The sequence below is a fragment of the Pygocentrus nattereri genome, chromosome 2, assembly GCF_015220715.1.
Source record: "Pygocentrus nattereri isolate fPygNat1 chromosome 2, fPygNat1.pri, whole genome shotgun sequence".
NCBI classification, from domain to species: Eukaryota; Metazoa; Chordata; class Actinopteri; order Characiformes; family Serrasalmidae; genus Pygocentrus; species Pygocentrus nattereri.
In genome coordinates this window covers 25,724,325-25,744,302 of record NC_051212.1, presented here as the reverse complement: position 1 = coordinate 25,744,302, position 19,978 = coordinate 25,724,325, and the positions used below count along the sequence as shown (strand labels likewise).

Genomic DNA, 19,978 nt, shown 5'->3' with positions numbered 1-19,978 from the left:
TGCGTCCAGTTTTCCTCTGGTTGATTTCTGTTGTTATTTAGCACCACAGGCGTGGAAGCATTGGAACAGGTAGAGTGATGAAGGTGTGGCTATCATGAATATGCTGTAGCCTGACATAACAACACTGAGGGACTCTGACGCGTTTGGAAATTGTACCCAGTTGGCTCACCAACTTTCTCACAACCTCCTCAAATATGTATTTCTGCCTTCACCACAAACAGTAAGTAAAATAAATCAGCAGAAAAACACTTAAAAAAGTCTTGCAGTTTGTGACACGAGGGGCACATTCAAGCTCAACATTGCGCACTGTTTTGCTGGTTAGACAACCCTTGGATGTTCTGTCAAAACTATGCAACAAGCTTTGAGGTACATTATCTCTCCTGTGATGGGCGTGTCAGAGGTGTTACCCAATCAGCAGTGACATATATATATATATTAAAAAGGCAGTAAACACATTGGATTCTAATAAAAGTCCTATACAGATGCAGCTTCTCAGCTTGGTGTGTGCAACAACTGAAAACATTAGTAGGCATGTCTGTCATAAGTATTTTAGTGTAAAGTTTTTTAAAATATAATATGTTAGAATAGGCGAGTCAAAAAGCTCAAGGTGAATGATCTCCTCTGCTCTAATGAGTAACAACAAAACCTCTGTCATCAATCTCTGCCACGGTGTGTGCTGCGCGTCACGAATCCAAGAAGCGTGTAGCCTTTCCGTCTCCGTCTCCGTCTCTCTCTCTCTCTCTCTCTCTCTCTCTCTCTCTCTCTCTCTCTCTCTCTCTCTCTCTCGTGCGTGGTCATAGAAACAAGAACTCAGGACTTTTAACACTGTAATATTTAAACAAGCTCCGCCCTCGCCGTATATTAGTAGCCAATCTCAGCCCAGCAGTTTCGCCGGAATACGGGTGGTGAAAAAAAATAATAAGTCTTTTATCGAGAAGGGGAACGCTGGGGACCGGAGCCCTAAAGGGGAGGGAACTGGGGGAGAGAATCTCGCGCATAAAATGACAGACAGGTCATTCACACTTGTGATTGGCCAACGCAAGTTTTGATTGACAGTTCCTCTGTTATATGATTGGCCGATGCTAGACATAATTGACAGTGTCTCCGCGCATTCGTTACGCTCACTGGTTCTCCGGGCTGCAGACACATATACTCGGGGCCTGTGATGTGAAAGCGACCAGAACAGACAGAGACACTGACCGACGCGTTGCTGCAGTTTTCGAGCCCGCATTCTTCTCGGACAGTGGAGCTGGACATGGAGCTTTACTCAGAGGCGCTGCAGTACCTCGCATCCCATGGTCTACCTGGTATGGCTAAGTCTACAAAATTCAGCTGTTTGGCAGTGTTTAATGTTTACATTTAGATTTCATTCTCATGCCGGTCAGTCTGAAATATTACAGCTTAGTATTCAGTACTTATATGTCTGTAATCCCACAGTGTTTTTATCTGGAGTCCCTCTACAACTGAGGAAAAAAATAACACTTTATGTCATTCGCTAGCAATGGAAGAGGAGGAGGAGGCTGTAGATTCAGACCTGTTGCAGGACGTGTTCAGTGATGACACAGGCTGGGTTCCTAACAGCACTGAGGTCCCCGGTCTTCCAGACACACCGGTGAGGCAGATTAATTAACTCCACAATGGCTTTTGTAGTCTGAGTCAATTGATTCAGTTGCTGGATGTAGTCCATCCATCCATTTTCTAAGCCGCTTCTCCCTCAGGGTCATGAGGGCTGGATGTAGTGATAAAGCTTATCCTTGTCTATGTTCTACATGGGACTGTGGAGTAAATGTGTCAGTAGTGTTTTAAGTTGATGTTCTTATGGCTATTATTTTCATTGTTTTAGAACTGGAAATGAAACAGTGTCTAGGCTGTGGTGTTTCTGGAGCAGTAATCTATTGATTAATGTTCTCAGTGATGAGTTGTTGTTTTAGACCTACAGAAGCCCAGAGGACCTACTGGAGAAGAGGCTGCTGTTGCTCAGAGAGATTTTAATCAGTGAAGAGGTCTACCTGTCTGAGCTGGAGACACTGCTCACGGTAACATTCATACACACAAACATACACACAAGAATTTCATACGTTCCATCACTTTCATACATGAAGACTTTAATATGTCCCATAGTTCTCTCACATATGCTGCACGTGTGCACGCAGACTTGGATTTCAATATGTGTGTGTCTGTGTTTGTGGGTGTGTGCATGCCTACATGCATGTGTTCATATGCCTATGTGTCTTACAAGGAAATCAAATCTCGCATGTTCCATTTTTCATACTCTTTATCCAACACACACACACAAACACACAGGTTTCCTGTAGAAGACGGTGGGTAATCCCCAAAGGTCTATATTATGTAATTGCTCTATATTATCTTTTGAATGATGACATAAGTTTTATTGCCTCAAAAATAATATTGTACATATTTTCCAACCTTAGTGTATGAGTCTAAAACCATGAAATAATATATATTTAAATTTTATCTTATATATATTTTATTTGATCTTATATTTTGTAATTCAAAAAAAAAGAAAAGATGAATTTCTTAAAAATAAAAAAATATAGGTATATAAACAATATTGGGGCAGTGAATAATCATGACAAACAAGTGAATATGGATTTGGGTTTCTGAGTGTGTTTGTCCAGGAAGTTGATACATATTGAGCTCTTTGCTCTCTGCCTTTCAGTGACTGATTTTATACTTGCACCAACAGGGATGTACATACTAAACGAGACAGCCCTTCTTCCCCTTTCAGTCATGCCAATGGCCAGACTTCTCTTTCTTGCCCTCCTAAGCAAAAAGCGAAGTGTTGCTTCCCTTTCGGTTCATGCTTTTAGATTAGTGAGGTGTAAAGTTTAATGTGAGAGACTGTGTTCTGTATTGGCATTGATGAAGCTATTTTCTCAAGTCCTTCAACTTGTACATTATGAAGTGGAGAAAGAGAGAGAGCCACTGCTGAATTGGTTGGTTAGAAGTAGCTGCTGTATGTGGTTCTACAACTTTCTCTTCTCACTTCAGTGGTCAGTATTTCCACTTACATTTAAATACATCTAACTCGTGAGAAAAGAACACCACACTTCTCACTTCCTTTTCTTTCTCAGATCACAAACTGCCACTTGGGTCTCTCTCTTAGGCTGCCTCTCAGCATGGTTGGGCCTTTTCTGTACACAAACACACACACACACACAAACACACACACACACACACACACAATCAAATTATCTCACAATTGCCTTTTTCTCACCTTATTGAACCTAACATTTCAGGCACACCTATATACTTTGGGTTTACTCCACTTAAATTCTCCCTTTATCTGTAATTCTTTCTTTATCTCTCTCCCCAGCCTATGAAGGCTCTGAGGGCCTCAGCTGGTACGTCTCAGCCCGTGTTGTCTATAGAGCAGGTCCAGATAGTGTTCTACCAGCTGCCGGAGCTCAGAGATCTCCATAAAGAATTCCACAGTGGCCTCAGGGCCAGACTACAGTCTGTGGACATGGAACCAGGTATACCTGTACAGCTACAGCAGAGAGACCTTCAGCTGTCTGTGGGAGACCTCTTCCTGAAGTTTGTGAGTTTGTATGTTTCATATCCTTTGTGCAAGTATTCTGAAATTTCCTCCATTAGGTTTTAATAAATAAAAGCTGCATGTTTCATTATGAGGTCCTTCGATCTCTTTGTAAATGTTTATTAGTTCCTAGCACATCTCTTTCTGTGGCTTCTGCATACACCATGGGCCTTGCAGAGCTGTAATGTGACTGTGTACATTGTTGAAACAGGTGAGCCAGTTAGGACTGTACAGAGGGTTTATTGATAATTACGAGAGCGCGGTTCAGATCGTGAGGAAGAGCACCCAGTCAAACCCACGATTCCGAGTCCTTGCTGAGGTGCGTACACTGCACTATGGAATCACTGCTAAGTAGGTTTACAGTCATCTAGTGAAATTCATATGCTTACATCCCTTTTCACGTTCCTGTTCCTAGAGCATGATGTACAGCAAAGGGTCAGATGGCTTTAGAACTAAGTACACCTTTGAAGGTAATACAAGACTCTGTAGTTTTTTCCTTCCCTCTATAAAGACAGGCCAGACATTTATGCATTTCTGGAGGTTCATTCTATTCATGTGTCTCATGTCACAGCTCTCCTCTACAAGCCTCTGGACAGGGTGACGAAGACTACTTTAGTGCTACATGTAAGTGCAGCATGTAAAAAAAAAAAAAATGATGAAAGAGATCTATAGATATTGTAAGTACCATATACAAGCTACTGTTCCATTTTGTAATATAGTTATGAATCTGTCTTCTTTTGTTCTTTTCTGTGGTTCTTATTGCTGTCACCTGTGTCTCTTCAGGATCTTCTGAAACACACACCATGTGATCACCATGACAGTAACCTGCTACAAGAAGCTCTCCGTGTCTCCAGCAGTTTCCTGTCTGGGGTCAATGAGGGGTCACAGCAGAAGAGAGCTGTCACTCTCAGCAGAGGAGAGGTACCTACATACACTCCAGCACACATTGTAGAAGCCTGCACTAATGTGAAGCCCGAACTCATCCCAAACTTTCCGACATGACCGATAGTACTGCTGAATTTGAAACCTGAACCCAACCCAGACCCACACGTGTGCACTAAAGTCAGGCATATACTACACAGCTTTTCAGATCTTTCTAGAATGGTATCACAAACTTGACAACAGTTTTTCACAGACCTTCTGTTCCTTTTTGTCACAAGGGTATTTGCATTAGAGTATATGACCCGAGAGTGTATAACCAGATATAACAGACGACAAGACTCAGAATCTCAGATATCCCCCAGTGTCACATGATACAAACAAAGCTAAACTTACTGGACTGGACTTGTTTGTGTTTTTATGTGTAGCGAAAAGTCAAAATGGGGATGAATATGGGATTGGTATGACAGTGAGAGCTGGAGAAATATTTTACTCTCTCATTGACTGTTGCCTGAATTACTCACTGAGTTACATCTCACACTGCAGGGCTTGTGAATGTTTTGAGTTGTAAAAATCAGCATTTTTGCAATGATCAGAGGCCCTCCGATAATGTTAGAGCTCATTTGGAAGGCTGAAGATTGACTCATCTGTTCTCTCGCACTACTGTATTATCCACTGCCTCAGTCACTTCCGATTGAGCTTCTGACCTGAAAAATCATTTCAGATTGTAAAAAGTTGTCAGACGTGGCGAAATAGTGTTAAAATACTAATGTGTATTAGGTTTTACAGTGCTTTGCTTTCTTACAAAGCAATTGAGTTGATTTACAGAAAATGAACAAAATAAAGCTCTGTGTACTGTAGTGTCTTGGTACTGGCATGTCCTGTCATGGAGAGTGTGGATGGCATAGCACAGAAGCTTTCGGAAGGCGCTGCATTTGCAGTAGGACAGATATCTATTGTAAATCAGTTGTTGGTATTGTCGTATTGATGTGCACATGTGTTGGTTTTGCTATTCTATGCTGGGCTGTAGGGTAGTCACTGCATTGTTAGTGCCTATTGTTAGGAGAAAGTGTATGGTCCTCCATGGTGCAGTGGGGTCGTCTCACAGCAAGAAGGGCCTGGTTCAATTTCCAGCTGGGTGGCCAGGGTCCTTTCTATGTGGATGTTTGCATGTTTTTCTCGTGTCAATATCTTGTGTCTTGCACAGAGACGGCAGCTAGTGCGTGATGGTTTTGTGGTGGATGTCTGTGAGGGTGGACGGAGCCTTAGACACCTGTTTCTTTACACAGACCTACTGCTATGTGTCAAACTGAAGGGTGGGACTATGGGGTGAGTAACTTTTTTTTTTTTCCAGAGGAGCAAGTCCTTTGTGAAAGAGTTTACTTTTGCAGTTCAACTGTATCAGAATTTTGTGTATCAGAAGGTGGCCTCAGTATAGATGCACTGGATGGCAGAGACAGCACAGTCATTTGCCAGTTTATCAGACTTACTATCATATCATATCAAGTGAACTTTGCTTGTTTAAAATGGACAAGATTTTAAAAGGTTTTAAAATATTATTTTTAATGCATTAATGTTTGTTTTTAATGCATTAATGTTTGTAATGTGTATTTGTTCTAATGTTATGTTGTTTTTACAAAGAAAAACTCTCACTGACTTTGTATTTTCTAAGTACTTTATAAAAAATAATAATTAGTAATGAATATAAAATGGAAAACATCTGATGAATTTCAGTAAAGGTGTCTGGAAAGATACACCAACTGTCCACTTTAGTAGGTACACCTCCTTGTTTGTACCCATATTTTTCATTTGATCAGCTCCGCTTAAATATATAAGTACACTAGTCCTACAATTACAGACCGTAGTCCATCTGTTTCTCTGAATACTTTATAAATATATATATTTTATATATACTTGATTGTTCTTCAATTGTCAGGACACCCACAGGACCACCACAGAGCAGGTATTATTTGGGTGCTGGATCATTCTGAGTAATGCAGTGACGCTGACAAGTGGTGGTGGAGTCTTAGTGTCTATTATGCTGGTACAAGTGGATCCAGCATGGCACAGCCTCAGTGTCACTGCTGGACTGATAACAGTCCACCAGGCAAACCTATCCAGCCAACAGTGTCTTGTGGGCAGCATCCAGAGACCACTAATGCAGGACTAGAGCTTGGCCAGCACAAACTTTGACTGTGCAGCAACAAATGAGCTACTGTCTCTGACTTTACATCTACAAGGTAGATCAACAAGACAGGAGAGTCTAATAGAGTGGACAGTGAGTGGAAACAGTCTTTTAAAACTTGTTTATAGAATGGTTTATGTCTTGAGGATACCAGTGTTTAGAGTGAATTACAGTGTTCTTGAACATTGCTTTGGTGCCTTTTAAATTTTGTTTTGTATTTTCAGCAACTTTATATGGCAAAAACATGAGTTTCCTGCAAGCTAATTCACTTTTGACCAGCCGTGTGTGTGTGTGTGTGTGTGTGTGTGTGTGTGTGTGTGTGTGTGTGCGTGTGCGTGTGCGTGTGCGTGTGCATGTCAGGAGGCAGCTTCACTACAGGTTTTGTTGGTATATGCCACTAGCGGGATTAAAGATGCACTGGGCAGCAGAGCAGGACCCATCAGCTGACCTTCAGCTTAAAATCAGTAACATGAGAGCAAAGATGTTTCACTGCAGACGCATGCTTCAAGAGTATATGGTACTGAGAGCGTATTTGTGAGCGTATTGTGTTTGTTTCTGTGTCTGCATGTGTATTTGCATATGTCTGTGTGCATTTATTTATGTGTGTGTTAGTGTGAATATATGAAATATCATGGGTCTTGATTAAGGGTAGTGAGACCCTGTGTAAAAAAAAGTATGTGACTGCATATATCTGTGTTTGTAAGTGCCTGTGCGTATGAGTTCTATATGTGTGATAAGCTGCCAGTATGTCTAAGGGTGGAGGTGTGAATTCAATAAATACGGAAATTCTAGATATATATTCTGAAAGAGGTGTGTGTGTGTGTGTGTGTGTGTGTGTGTGTGTGTGTGTGTGTGTGTGTGTGTTGCAGAGAGAGAGTAAAGGGTCTGTTTCTCGTGCTGCTGATCGCTGTAGAAGAAAGCTTGAAGCCTGTGAGCTTTGGCTTCTCACACACACCCCTTCTTTCATCTTAGAGTTACATAGCCCTAACAGCAAGGTAAGGTCAGCTTATATACTTTGTATAAAGCAGCAAATCTCCTTTTGTTTAAAGTACATATTTGTAGCTGTTCATAAAATTATGTTTTCAAAGGGAACAATAAAAAGAAAGCCTTGAGACGAGACAGGGTGTATGGAGTCAATACAACGTAGAAGATAAATGTAATTTTAGTAGATTATGTTACAGTTATGTTCCCTGGCTAAAGGTATTGAGATGTACCTGTGGGAGTACAACCCCAGTGACAGTTTTGGAGTATACATATACACCATATTGCCAAAAAAAAAAAAAAAAAAAAAAAAAAAAAATATATATATATATATATATATATATATATATATATATATATATATATATATATATATATATATATATTCCTAGAGGGCTCATGGGAGTTTGCCCAACCAGTCCACATGTGCTTTGTGGATCTGGAGAAGGCATTCGACTGTATTCCACGGGGTATTCTGTGGGAGGTGCTTCGGGAGTACGGGGTACATGGCTCTTTGCTATGAGCCATTCAGGCCCTGTACAAACAAAGCAGGAGCTTGGTTTGCATAGCCGGCAGTAAGTCAGACTCGTTCCCAGTGAGAGTTGGACTCTGTCAGGGCTGCCCTTTGTCACCGATTCTATTCATAATTTTTATGGATAGAATTTCTAGGCGCAGTCAGGGGACGGAAGGTGTCCGGTTTGGTGACCTCAGGGTCACATCACTGCTGGTTGCAGATGATGTGGTCCTATTGGGGACATCAGGCCGTGAACTTCAGCTTTCGCTGGATCGGTTTGCAGCCGAGTGTGAAGCGGCCGGGATGAGAATCAGTACCTCTAAATCTGGACTCTCCCTTAGAGATAGGGTGAGAAGTTCGGTCATCCGGGAGGGACTCGGAGTAGAGCCGCTGCTTCTTTACGTCGAGAGGAGCCAGTTGAGGTGGTTCAGGCATCTGGTTAGGATGCCTCCTGGACGCCTCCCTTGTGAGGTGTCACAGGCAAGTCCACCAGGGAGGAGACCCCGGGGAAGACCCAGGACACACTGACGTGACTATATTGCCCAGCTGGCCTGGGAGCACCTCGGAATCCCCCCCGGAGAGCTAGTGGAAGTGGCTGGGGAAAGGGAGATCTGGGCCTCATTGCTTAGGATGCTGCCCCCACGACCCGCCATCATCTTCCCCAGAGAAGCGGGAGATGATGGATGGATGGATATATTGCCAATATATAAAAAAAGTATTCGCTCGCCTGCCTTCACTCGCATATATGTTTGAGTGACATCCCATTCTTAATCCATAGGGTTTTATATGATGTCAGCCCACCCTTTGCAGCTATAACAGCGCATTCATGATGTCAGACACTGATGTTGGACGAGAAGGCCTGGCTCACAGTCTCCACTCTAATTAATCCCAAAGGTGTTCTATCAGGTTGAGGTCAGGACTCTGTGCAGGCCAGTCAAGTTCTTTCACACCAGACCTCATCCATGTCTTTATGGACGTTGCTTTCTGCACTGATGTGCAGTCATGTTGGAACAGGAAGGGGCCATGTCCAAAATGTCCTGGTCTGCTGAAGCATTAAGAGCTCCTTTCACTGGAACTAAAGGGGCCGAGCCCAACTCCTGAAAAACAACCGCACACCATAATCCCCCCTCCACCAAACTTTACACTTGGCACAATGTAGTCAGATAAGAACTTTTCTCCTAGCTGCCGCCAAATGCAGACTTGTCCATCGGATTGCCATATGGAGAAGCTTGATTCATCACTCCAGAGAACACGTTTCCACTGCTCTAAAGTCCAGTGGCAGTGTTTTACACCACTGCATTCGACAGTTTGCATTGTGCTTGCATTATGAGGTTTTGTTCTGACAGTAGCAATATCGCTGTTGTCGGACAAGAACCTTGTATCTCCATTTTTGTCGTTTTCCAGTTTTTACATAATTTGACAATGCCTTTTGTCCTTTATATTGTGTCAAACGTTCATGGTGGATGGGCCAAAAGAAATACACACACACACACACACACACACACACACACACACACACACACACACACACATATATATATATATATATATATATATATATATATATATATATATATATATATATATATATATATATATATATATATATATATAATTTCTCTGTTTTTTCAGAGTCACATAATCCATTTATCTTCTCTACATGAGCTTGATGAGTGGAGAGAGGCGATAAGCAAACACAAAACAGAGGGTGAGTGGACATTCTGTTCAGTATTTGTGCTTGTATCACCTTTTCATTTTGATTTTCATGCACTGTATGTTTGCGTGTATGTCTCAGACCTTGAAACAGTGCTGCCGGACTTACTCTCTCTAGCCAACTCTTGTGTCAAATTGAGAATGACACAACAGCTGCCTCTTTGCTGCCTTCAGCCTGGTCAGTACTTTTCTTTATCACACTTATACATACATAGGCATACACATGCAAACTCTCGCAGTCTTACTTGCCTTCTCTCATTTTTTATGTCCTTACTGAAGTTTCTGTTTCACTCACGTTCACAGAAAAGTTGTCTATCTCTGTGTTTCTCTCTTTCACTGCCTCTGCCTTTGTCTCTCTCTCTCACACAGAAAAAGTGAATAGCATGTGTGGGAGCCTGAGCGTGGTTGTGCATACAGCCTGTGGTTTACAGCAGCCTGCAAGTAAGTCACGTCTCCCCTAGTCACAATCGCATGCACAAGCACCCTGAGCAATCCATCTAAACACTCCCAAGTTACTTTCTTTCAGTTGTTTCAACTCAGTTGCTGAAAGACAGTTCACATTTTAAAGCTGCTAAACTCCCAAACACAATTTACCTCCATAATTTTCAATAATCTCACATCTTAAAGGGGTCACCTAGTTATATCTGTGTATAATAACACAATAACAAATATTGTCAGAAAGCTTAGCTTGAAGCATTTTCACCTTAAACTGTGTTAAATCAAAGTTTAAATACAACATGTCATGAATGTGTTAACAGCAAGTTTCAAAAACTGACAATTATGCACATATACTTTACATTTACACAATCTTTGATTTTTCTGCAACCAGTAACATGTAGATGAATTGGAGCTGTATCCATCAAATAAACCAGAAAGCATATTAAATGAATACTGTCCTCTAACTGATTTAACTGAGTGCAAGTAAATGGCAGAAAGATTTGATGAGCAAGATTCTTTGGGCAAATTAGTTTCAAATGCAAGCAGTGAAAAGGCATATATTATTTTGCAAACTGTGCAAAATGTTAATTAATTTTTTTTACATGAGTTTTTAAGGTACTTTATTTCAGAATAGTTTTGACTATACTTTCCACAGTTGTTCATAAGCAACTGAGAAAAAAAGTAACCGTCCAAATACAAAGCGTTCCCAGTTAATTCCTTCCTTCATTTTCTTTCTTTCTTCAGCCACTCACTCTGCTGCTCTCTCTCTTTCTCTCTGGGTTTTCCTGTGGTTACAGGTGTCTATGTGTGTGTTGAAGTTGATGGCTTTGAGATTTTTGACAGAAGGGCACAGACATGTCTTTCCTCTTACAGTTTGACACCACAGTGGGACCAGGTGAAGACCTAGAACACAAACACAAACACATTCCTTTTCAGCTCGGTCATTTTGAGTTCTATTTATTCTGATTTCATATCACTTCATTACTTTGGATATCATTTGAATGCATATATATGCATGTGTATGTATGCGTGTAGATATGCTCCTTCATATATTTTGTTTTGTTATCCTGTCTAGTATTTGCTGTCATGTGTTTGGTGTATTTATTGAATATTCTGCACACTGTTGTTTACCTGCATTTGTGCTGCTGTTGTGTATTGTACTATAGGGCCTGAAGAACAGTTTTTTTTTTTTTTTTTTTGTTCCAGTGCATACAGGTTATATTGTGGAATAACAGTAAAGACCTCATGATTTGACTTAAATTAGTTCACATTTAATGTTGGAAATATTAAAATGGGCTGAGGTTCCTCAGAGTATTTACATTTACATTTACAGCATTTAGCAGACGCTCTTATCCAGAGCGACTTACAAGAAGTGCTTTGTCAATCTAGAGAAAGTATCTTTGCTAGTTACCAATAGCTTAGAGAGAAAGACAGTCCTGAGCTCAGATACTGCTAGAAACATATGTCACTGCAGACACCAAGAGAAAAAGAACCAGAGTTGAACGCAGAACTCTGTGCCATTCAATGCAATACAATAACAATAAGATACAATACAATAAACTACAATACAGAGTGCAGTACAATAAAATAAGTGCAGCTTATAGTTCAATGCTCATTTAAGTGCTCTAGCATTCAGATCAGGGGCAATTCAGTAGCAAGCATTATTTCTAATAATAGTTAAGGTGATCTTAAAACTATGCAGCCTTGTTAAAAATGGGCCTTTAAGTATGTGTATGTGCCTTGTAGGAGTTGGTGCTTCAGGTGGATGGAGCTCAGCATCTGCGACTGCTGTGTCTCTCTCAGTCTCAGGAGGATATCATGGGCAGAGCAACCTTACAGGTGAGGTCTCAAGGTTTTTTAAGAGCTAAACTAAGCTACACAAGTACAGTCACAGGTAAACTGTTAACATGATCCAGCACTCGTGCCAGTTTAATCAAAATGCAATGAACATGGCTGTGCATGGTCTTAGGAGTGCTCAAACAAGGTGCTCGTGAAGAGTCATACAGTGAGAAGCAAAAATGCTGGATCAACAAGGTGAAAGGTTATTTTTGTTATATATTCTTAAGTTTTGGGTTCTAGATCAAAAAGGAAAATGAGGCAAGAATAACAGTTTTATTTCTTATTTCTGGTCAACATTTTCCATACAGCATGAACCACACTGTTTATATGAACTTCCCCTGTTTATTCCATGTTCAATAAAACGAGAGAAGTGACTATGATCTATAGCCCATGTGTCAAACACAAGGCCCGCAGGCCAAATCATGCCCATGGCACAATCCTATTTGGCCTGCAAAATTATTTTGATTTCCTACTAATATTAGCCCATTTCACCATGAGCTGCACTACAGTTCCCAGCATGAACTGCAACATAATGTGTGCTCCCACCCCCTCCCCAACAATGATATCTGGGACTGCTTCACAAAAAAAAAAACAACAACAAAAAACGAATGGTTATAGTAAGCCTACTGTACACTGGGGACCTTGATGTTTAATAGTTACCTGCAGCTAATGCATTCTATTGTTTCATATAAAGCAATTTGGCAGTTTTGGCATATTTTGAACAAACAATGGCCAGTTTAGCTTGTGGCAAATTGTTAAGAAGAATGAAATTAAAAAGCAGCTGGTCCACGGATTTGTTGAGATTTTTTTTATATGGCACTTTTAGTGATTTTGTTTGACACCCCAATCTTTAGTGTGATATATATGTAGATAAACATTGTGTGTACTAGAACAGCTACACCATCCACAGGCACTGGTAGAAAAGCAGGCAGTTTTGAGCATGACATTAAAGCAAATATCAATGCAGGACAATTGGGCATTCCAAAAACAACAGTTTGGAATATTTAGAAAAACAAAGAAACTATATGAGGTGTTAGCAAAATGCAACAATCAAGGCCATCTCAAGAAAATCATGGCAGCTGGTGATAAGAAAACTGTTAGAGCTGTGAAGAAAAAAAAAAACCAAAAGTGTCAGTATTCACCATTCACAGAGGACTTTCTGAAAAGAGGGAGTACACAAGCTGCACTATGAGATGCAAACCTCTGATTAGGACGAGGCAGTAATTAACAAAGAATAACAGTAATTAACAGTAATTACAAAAAATTACAAAGATGAGCCTGAAAAATTCTGGAGCAATGTTTAATGAGGAAACTGAAGCCAGAACACCCACAAAACAAGCACCAACTGAAATAATCTGCCAGAAAGACATGGCACAGCATTGCAAATGAAGTTATCAAGAGTCTGGTGAAGTCTGTTATTCCATTTTGCGAGTTCAGACCATGCCTTGAGCTGCAGAAGCTGTAGGACTGAGAGTCAGGGAGTTGGGGTGGTGGTGGGGATTGAGAACTGAAGGTGAGGATGTGAATTTATAGGTCATTAGACTGGAAGAAGGAGGAGTTTCAGCCATGCTCCTCCCCCCAAACTTCAGGTATAACATAACTACATTTAAAGTATTTGGGACCAAATACTTAAATTTGCTTTAAGTATATTTGTTGCTGTACTTATGCTCAGTTGCAACTGGAGGAGTAAATCCAACAAATGCCATTTTTCCTGCATGGCTTACAGTACACAGGCTTTTTTGTTTTCATGAATAAAAGCAGACTTTATGTGCTTTGGTCACATGTTCACATGTTGGTCTGGAATGTCAATTTTGCATATATAACAAGAACTACTTCACCTCATTGTCCCAATGCGTTTGCTTCTCACTGTATATCTAATCACAAGAAAGTTCAGGATGTATTATAAACCACAGTAATTCCAACTAGAATTTTACTTATGATGTGTTAAAGTCTCAAAGCAAAACAATGACTTGTGTTTTGTGTATTTTATTGTCCTTCTTTGTGTGTGTGTGTGTGTGTGTGTGTGTGTGTGTGTGTGTGTGTGTGTGTGTGTGTGTGTGTATGTGTGGCTGACAGTTGGATTCTCTCGATATGCTAAAGAAGTGGAAGAAAATGACCTTGAATTTGGGCCTGATAGAGGTGATCATATCAATTAAATACACACCCCACCCCCTGGAGCCACCCAGCTTCACTCCACTCCAGCAGAAGACTGTTTTCTCTGTGCTAATTGGAGATGTAGCAAGGTCAGTATTTCAGTGTTTTGTAAGTGATCCAGTAGAAATGATTCATTTGGAAATACGTGAATTTACTGTGAAGATGTTATGCAAAAGAAAAAGATCTGATGGCATTGATCCATAGAAGTGGTTATAAAAGTAGGTGATTACGTTGTCATTTATAATTTATTATTAAGATAAAAAAAAATCATATTCCACAAACTAAAACTGGTCTGAAATATTTAGTACAGTTTCATTTAGAGACTCAGTACAAAACAACAGTACAAAACAAAAAAAATCAACTTTTTTTTTTTCCTCATAATGTGCTTCAAAGTGCCCTGTTGTGAATGAGTTGTACTTTCATCTAAACGTTTTTTGAGGAAATGGAAAGTTAAACATGAAGGATCAGCTTTATTATCAAAACAGGAATCTACTTATGAAAGACTGGAATATTACAAAAGACCAAAAACTGTGGCAAGTTCTGCAAAAAGAAAAAGTATGTATATGACGTACTCAGCAAGTCACGTTCAGAGTTTCCTGTGATTTGCTGACTGTCCACGTTCTCTTGGTAGCTTATTGTTAATAATGTCTTATGTATACACTCTTTCTGCGTGTGTGTGTGTGCATGTGTGCGTGCTTACATATCTATCTCAGACAGGAGGGTGTGCTGGTGCCTCATATAGTGCGCTCCTGTGTGGAGGAGATTGAGAGGAGAGGACTGGAAGAGGAGGGTATCTACAGAATCTCAGGAGCTAGCAGAGAGATTCAAGCTCTCAAACATGCATTTGACACAAGTGAGCAAATGTGCATGTGTGTGTTTGTGTGGTGGTTTCACTAACAGATGAAAAGGTTCTGCATGGCATGGATTTTTCATACTAAATGAAATAACCAAGTATCTCCTTTTTTTTTTTTTTTTTAATATTCGTTTTTCTGCATCATTTGAGCTCAGCAGCTACTCTTTACACTGTGTGAAAATTCCATGATGGACCAATAGAAATGCTCCAAGATTGCCTGGAAAAAAAATATCTTCTTGTTGCTTTAAATTACATGTAAACAATGTTTTGCCCTCTTTCCTGTAAAGTTACCATTTTGCAGATACATGGTTTTCTTTGGAAAGCAAAGATTTGGACATTCATGCATATCTATGCCTCCTTTCTACTGTCTCTCCACATCCTTCATTGCCCTGTTGTTTCATTGTCTTCTTCTGTCTTCAGATTACTGGGAGGCTGTAAGTAAGGTGAGAAGTGTGGATGTGAATACAGTTTCTGGAACTCTCAAGCTGTACTTTAGAGAACTGCCTGAGCCTCTCATTCCTACTGACCATTTCCAGAGTCTATCCAAAGCACTGGGTGAGTGTTTTTTTTTTTTTTTTTTTTTTTTTTTTTTTTTTTTTCTCTCTCTCTCTCTCTCTCTCTCTCTATATATATATATATATATATATATATGTATGTATGTGTGTGTGTGTGTGTGTGTGTGTGTGTGTGTGTGTGTGTGTGTGTGTGTGTGTGTGTATATGTATATATGTATAGTGCTGCCAAAGATTGAGGCAGTAAGCTGGACTTCCTTTCCTATGTGTTGTCAGCAGTACACTTTCATGTTTATGAGGTGTATGTTTAATCCATATAGTGATGAAAAGAACATCCGGTCTTAATTATTGAGACTTACCTTTGATTCCTGAATGAAACAACATCAGGTATGCTGGGTATGTTTGAGAACATCATTTTGGGAATGTTTATGAATTTGTCTTTCTTTTGTGCCTGGCAGTTCTTTGACAACCAATGCAGTCTAGTGGTGTACAGACATTTGAAGGAATCTAAAGCAATTTAGCACAGACTTCAGATGCATGGAAGTATCATGCAGCTTTCAGTATGGCCTGATACCAAATGGCTGGATACCAGTGTGCTAGCATTTATAGTGGCAGTGAACATCTCACAGTGACAGCACTGTTACCATAAATAGAATGTGATGCTGAACTATTTCCACCTTATGTCCTGCGAAAGAGGTGAACAGTAGCTGTATCAAGACAGTTAAGCTCAGTGAATGTGATTTAGCAGCATAGCAGCAACATTCATAGATTGTGGTGTGTGATTTTTCCATGCAGCCAACTAGGGCTGAATGGTTTGGGGGAAATATCTAATTGAAAGTAATTTTGTGATTCCAGTTTACTTTTGATTGTTTCCTATAAATTAATGTCCAGGCTTTTTTCATCTAAAAGACAAACACTTCCGTTTTTTGAGACTTTGAGACTTGAGTACTACAACACGATGTAGTGTGACAGACTGCAAGTTTATAAGCTCTGTGCTATTCAGTTTCCCTGCTTAAACTAAGTTGTTAGGACAACGTTTAATAATTTAGAATATGATTAAAATGACAGATCTTGTGATTTGAAAATGGCATTATTTGTTTTTATTATATTTTTTCCAAGGGGAGACATTTAAAAGCATGCAATGACAACACCCAGTTCCATGCATGTATTAATTTCTAAATATATATTCTTTCATACATCTTATAACCCAGACCACTCCCCCTTTTTGTTCTTTAAAATTATTTTTTTCCTCATTTTTTAAACAAAAAATAAATAAAATAAAACTTACATTTTAAAACGTGACCAAACATGAATAAATGGAAAAAGAATGCATCTCAACAAACTCTGGTCTCATAGACTTCATATAGTTGACCCCACTTCATATAGTTGACCCACATTGCATATATTTAATTGGCCAGGTTTATAGTAATCCACTGTGGGGTCAGGAGACTGCCACCTTCTTTTTATACAGCTTTTTTACTTGCAATTAATAGAATGTCCCATGAATATTTGTCTGATCTTGTTGCATCTAAATTGAACAACCCTAGGAAAATTGCACTCTTTCAAGTTGTTATTTTTATATAAAAGTGATACATGACTCAGCTCTACTACCAACTCTGGGAAGACAACAGGTTGAGTGTATTAAATTGCAGCCATTTCATCTCTAACTGAGAAAGTGTTGTTATTCATCTTATTAAGGACATATTTGCATTTGCAAAGAACCACTTCCCTTATTACTTGTGTTTAATTTGCGGCCTAAATAGTTCAATCTGTTAGTGGAGGAATATGACAAAATTTATAGTTATCATGATAAAGTACATCACTATATTTCACAACATGGTTTTCTGTATCATGTATATCGTCAGTACTTAAAAACCACTTCCTAACTGCCTGTTTGATGACAAAGAGAGTACAAGTAGTTCTGTTTTATTGGAGTTGTTGCAGCACAATGTGTGAAATAATGAATACAAATGATTGGATTCATATTTTTTGATAGTAATTATAAAATGTTTTACTTTTTTTTAACTTAAAAGATGTCAGAAAAAAATACATATAGTGACACACTATGTATCGTTAAAAACCTCCGGAATAATTGTAATATTACATTTTGCCAGATCGCCCACCTCTAGTGCTTATTATAACAGGGACACTGTACATAGTGTTCCAGACTGCAGGTTCTCAAGCTCTGTGTTATTAGGTTACATTTCCTGACCCAAGTTGTTAGGACAACATTGAATAATATAGAATATAATTAAAAAATATTCACACTATGTGGCTTATGATCATGCACAATAAGAAACTGACAAGCTGTCTGTCTCAAGCAGACCTGGCTGACCCGTACCACAGAGCCGAAATGATGCTGTCTGAGCTACAGTCCTTCCCTGACGTAAACCGCAACACCCTTCTCTTCCTATTACATCACCTCAAACGGTAACATCCGCTGTCTTCTTTGTGACGGACTCTGTTTCTTCTCTGTCCAGTTTTAATTTGATATGCATCTGTCATGGGTCAAGAGGAAAGCTAAGATTTGACATTTTATTTAGAGTCGGAAGTTCTAATTCAATACCAGTGTTCTCCCACACAGTAACACCTGACTTCCTGTGGTCTCTGGACTTAACTGATTTAGTTTCAGCCCTGTGTTTGACCTGGTTTCAGGTTGAGTCATTCAGGAGTAACTTTTCTCTGTCTTTCTCTTCAGGGTTGCACAGAAAGCAGAGCAGAATAAGATGTCTCTCAGTAATCTGGCCACAGTGTTTGGCCCCAGTCTCTTGCGCTCCCCAGTGGCCAGTCTTAATCATTGTGGCCCACCAGTGGACATCTCTCAGGAGGTCGAAGTTCAGGTACGTTTGTTACCTTTATTTTTTTCAAAATGTGAAATTCACCCCAAATATCTGAACCACTTGCAAAATAGATACAGGCAATGTTCTTATTTAGGTCCTGTGGTCTTTCTGTCCTCCCACAGGTCCAAGTAATTTACCTCTACCTCCAGAATCAGAATCTTCCAGAAGCTGTCACTACCAAACTGCTAGAAACAGAAGAAGAACCATGACAGTGTTCCTCAGGGATGAGGTCAGCTAAGAATGCTTCATCCTATTGCTGGATTCCAGCAGGAATCCATAAGTGCTATTGTATTGGGTATGATGGTACTATGCTGATGTAGTGCAAAGCTAGCCAATGGAGGATGTGTCTTGGGTTATGTATACAAAACTGAGCATTTAGTTGTTGGATAGACAGAGGACTTGTGTTGGCCCAGACCCTTTGACTTTTAAAGGTTGGTAATTATTGTGCAATACAAGATATGTAGGTAGTGGGTAGGAATTGACTGTACTTAAAATGTGACAAAAATACGGTTGATTTTCTGTTGAGTTGGTGTGAAATAAGAATCTATATCCTGTATATTTATTTTATTTATAAAATAAAATGTAAACTTTCATAAAAGTAATTGTAATGACTATTGATTGATGCTGGACAGGGCCAACACAGCAAGCGTTATGAAAAGACAGAGTATTGGGTGTGTGTATGTGTTCTTGGTAGCTCTGCTAACCAGGACGTTGACTGTCCTGGAGTCTTCTGTGAGTCTGCAAGGTGAGAACTGCAGTGCAGGGCATTTGTCCAGCTCATATACACGTCTGAGTCACCAATAACTTTTCTATACAAGTCTCCCCCCGTCTATCCAAACAAATCAATCTGTTACGGTTCAGCTTCAACAAGGCCAGGTTTAGCATCGTGTGTAGCAGTACTTCAAAGACTTCTGCGGGGGATACACACACATGCACACAACATCATCTGCACTGATCAAGCTCTGCCTATACAACTGAGTGTTGCCTTTCACCCCACATGCACCACCTGGTCAGCGTGGCCTACCCTCTCTGTCGCCCTTCAGTTACAGCTTTGATCCCTAATCCTGACTCTCTCGCTCCCAGCATTCCAAAGAGCCAGACAAGGGAAAAGCCCTTCGGTGTCAGATGTGCACAGAAAAGCAGTCCAGACATTGTCACGGTAACAAAGGATGCCGGGATCGTAAATCAGAAGTATCACGCTCAATCATTCAGAGCAAAATGCTGAATACAGGCACAGTATGAGCAATATGAGAGGACTTTGCCATTAGAAAGGAGAGAAAGGAAACTGACAATATGAGGAAAAAAGCTGAAGGACTTTCATTATGGACCTGGCTTTACCTTTTATAGAGCTCAATGGGTTCAACTTTAAATAAGATCATATAGCAGCAGATAGAAAAAAAAAACAGGGTTTATCTCATGAAATTGGAACTTGTTATTCTCATCTAGATGAACAGTGTGTGTGTGTGTGTGTGTGTGTGGGTCACGGTGTCTGAAGGGCATGTGTCTCTGCT

At 39.9% G+C, this 19,978-nt stretch overlaps 1 protein-coding gene across 2 annotated transcripts; it reads left to right on the top strand.

The window, feature by feature from the left end:
• Positions 1–1,107: 1,107 nt before the first annotated feature.
• si:dkey-33c9.6 (active breakpoint cluster region-related protein) lies at positions 1,108–19,065 on the top strand. Of its 2 annotated transcripts, none has more exons than XM_017723047.2 (22): positions 1,108–1,307; positions 1,500–1,612; positions 1,932–2,036; positions 3,338–3,562; positions 3,771–3,878; positions 3,975–4,029; positions 4,131–4,183; positions 4,343–4,480; positions 5,646–5,767; positions 6,984–7,140; positions 7,493–7,618; positions 9,751–9,826; positions 9,914–10,009; positions 10,201–10,272; positions 11,067–11,164; positions 12,016–12,108; positions 14,185–14,351; positions 14,976–15,115; positions 15,536–15,670; positions 17,952–18,057; positions 18,326–18,467; positions 18,590–19,065. In XM_017723047.2, the coding sequence occupies exons 1-22, from the start codon at positions 1,256–1,258 to the stop codon at positions 18,674–18,676; spliced, it is 2,466 nt and encodes an 821-aa protein (XP_017578536.1). In that variant the 5' UTR covers positions 1,108–1,255; the 3' UTR covers positions 18,677–19,065. The 2 variants fall into 2 exon arrangements, with proteins under 2 accessions (XP_017578536.1, XP_017578535.1); XM_017723046.2 differs by having other exon boundaries at positions 17,949–18,057.
• Positions 19,066–19,978: the final 913 nt, after the last annotated feature.

Bases quoted from the DNA above. Each gene is read 5' to 3' on its own strand.
- si:dkey-33c9.6 (XM_017723046.2), top strand. From the start codon at position 1,256: ATGGAGCTTTACTCAGAGGCGCTGCAGTACCTCGCATCCCATGGTCTA. The intron at 1,308-1,499 runs GTATGGCTAAGT...GTCATTCGCTAG, and splicing joins CGCATCCCATGGTCTACCTG to CAATGGAAGAGGAGGAGGAG. The intron at 11,165-12,015 runs GTGAAGACCTAG...TGTGCCTTGTAG, and splicing joins TGACACCACAGTGGGACCAG to GAGTTGGTGCTTCAGGTGGA.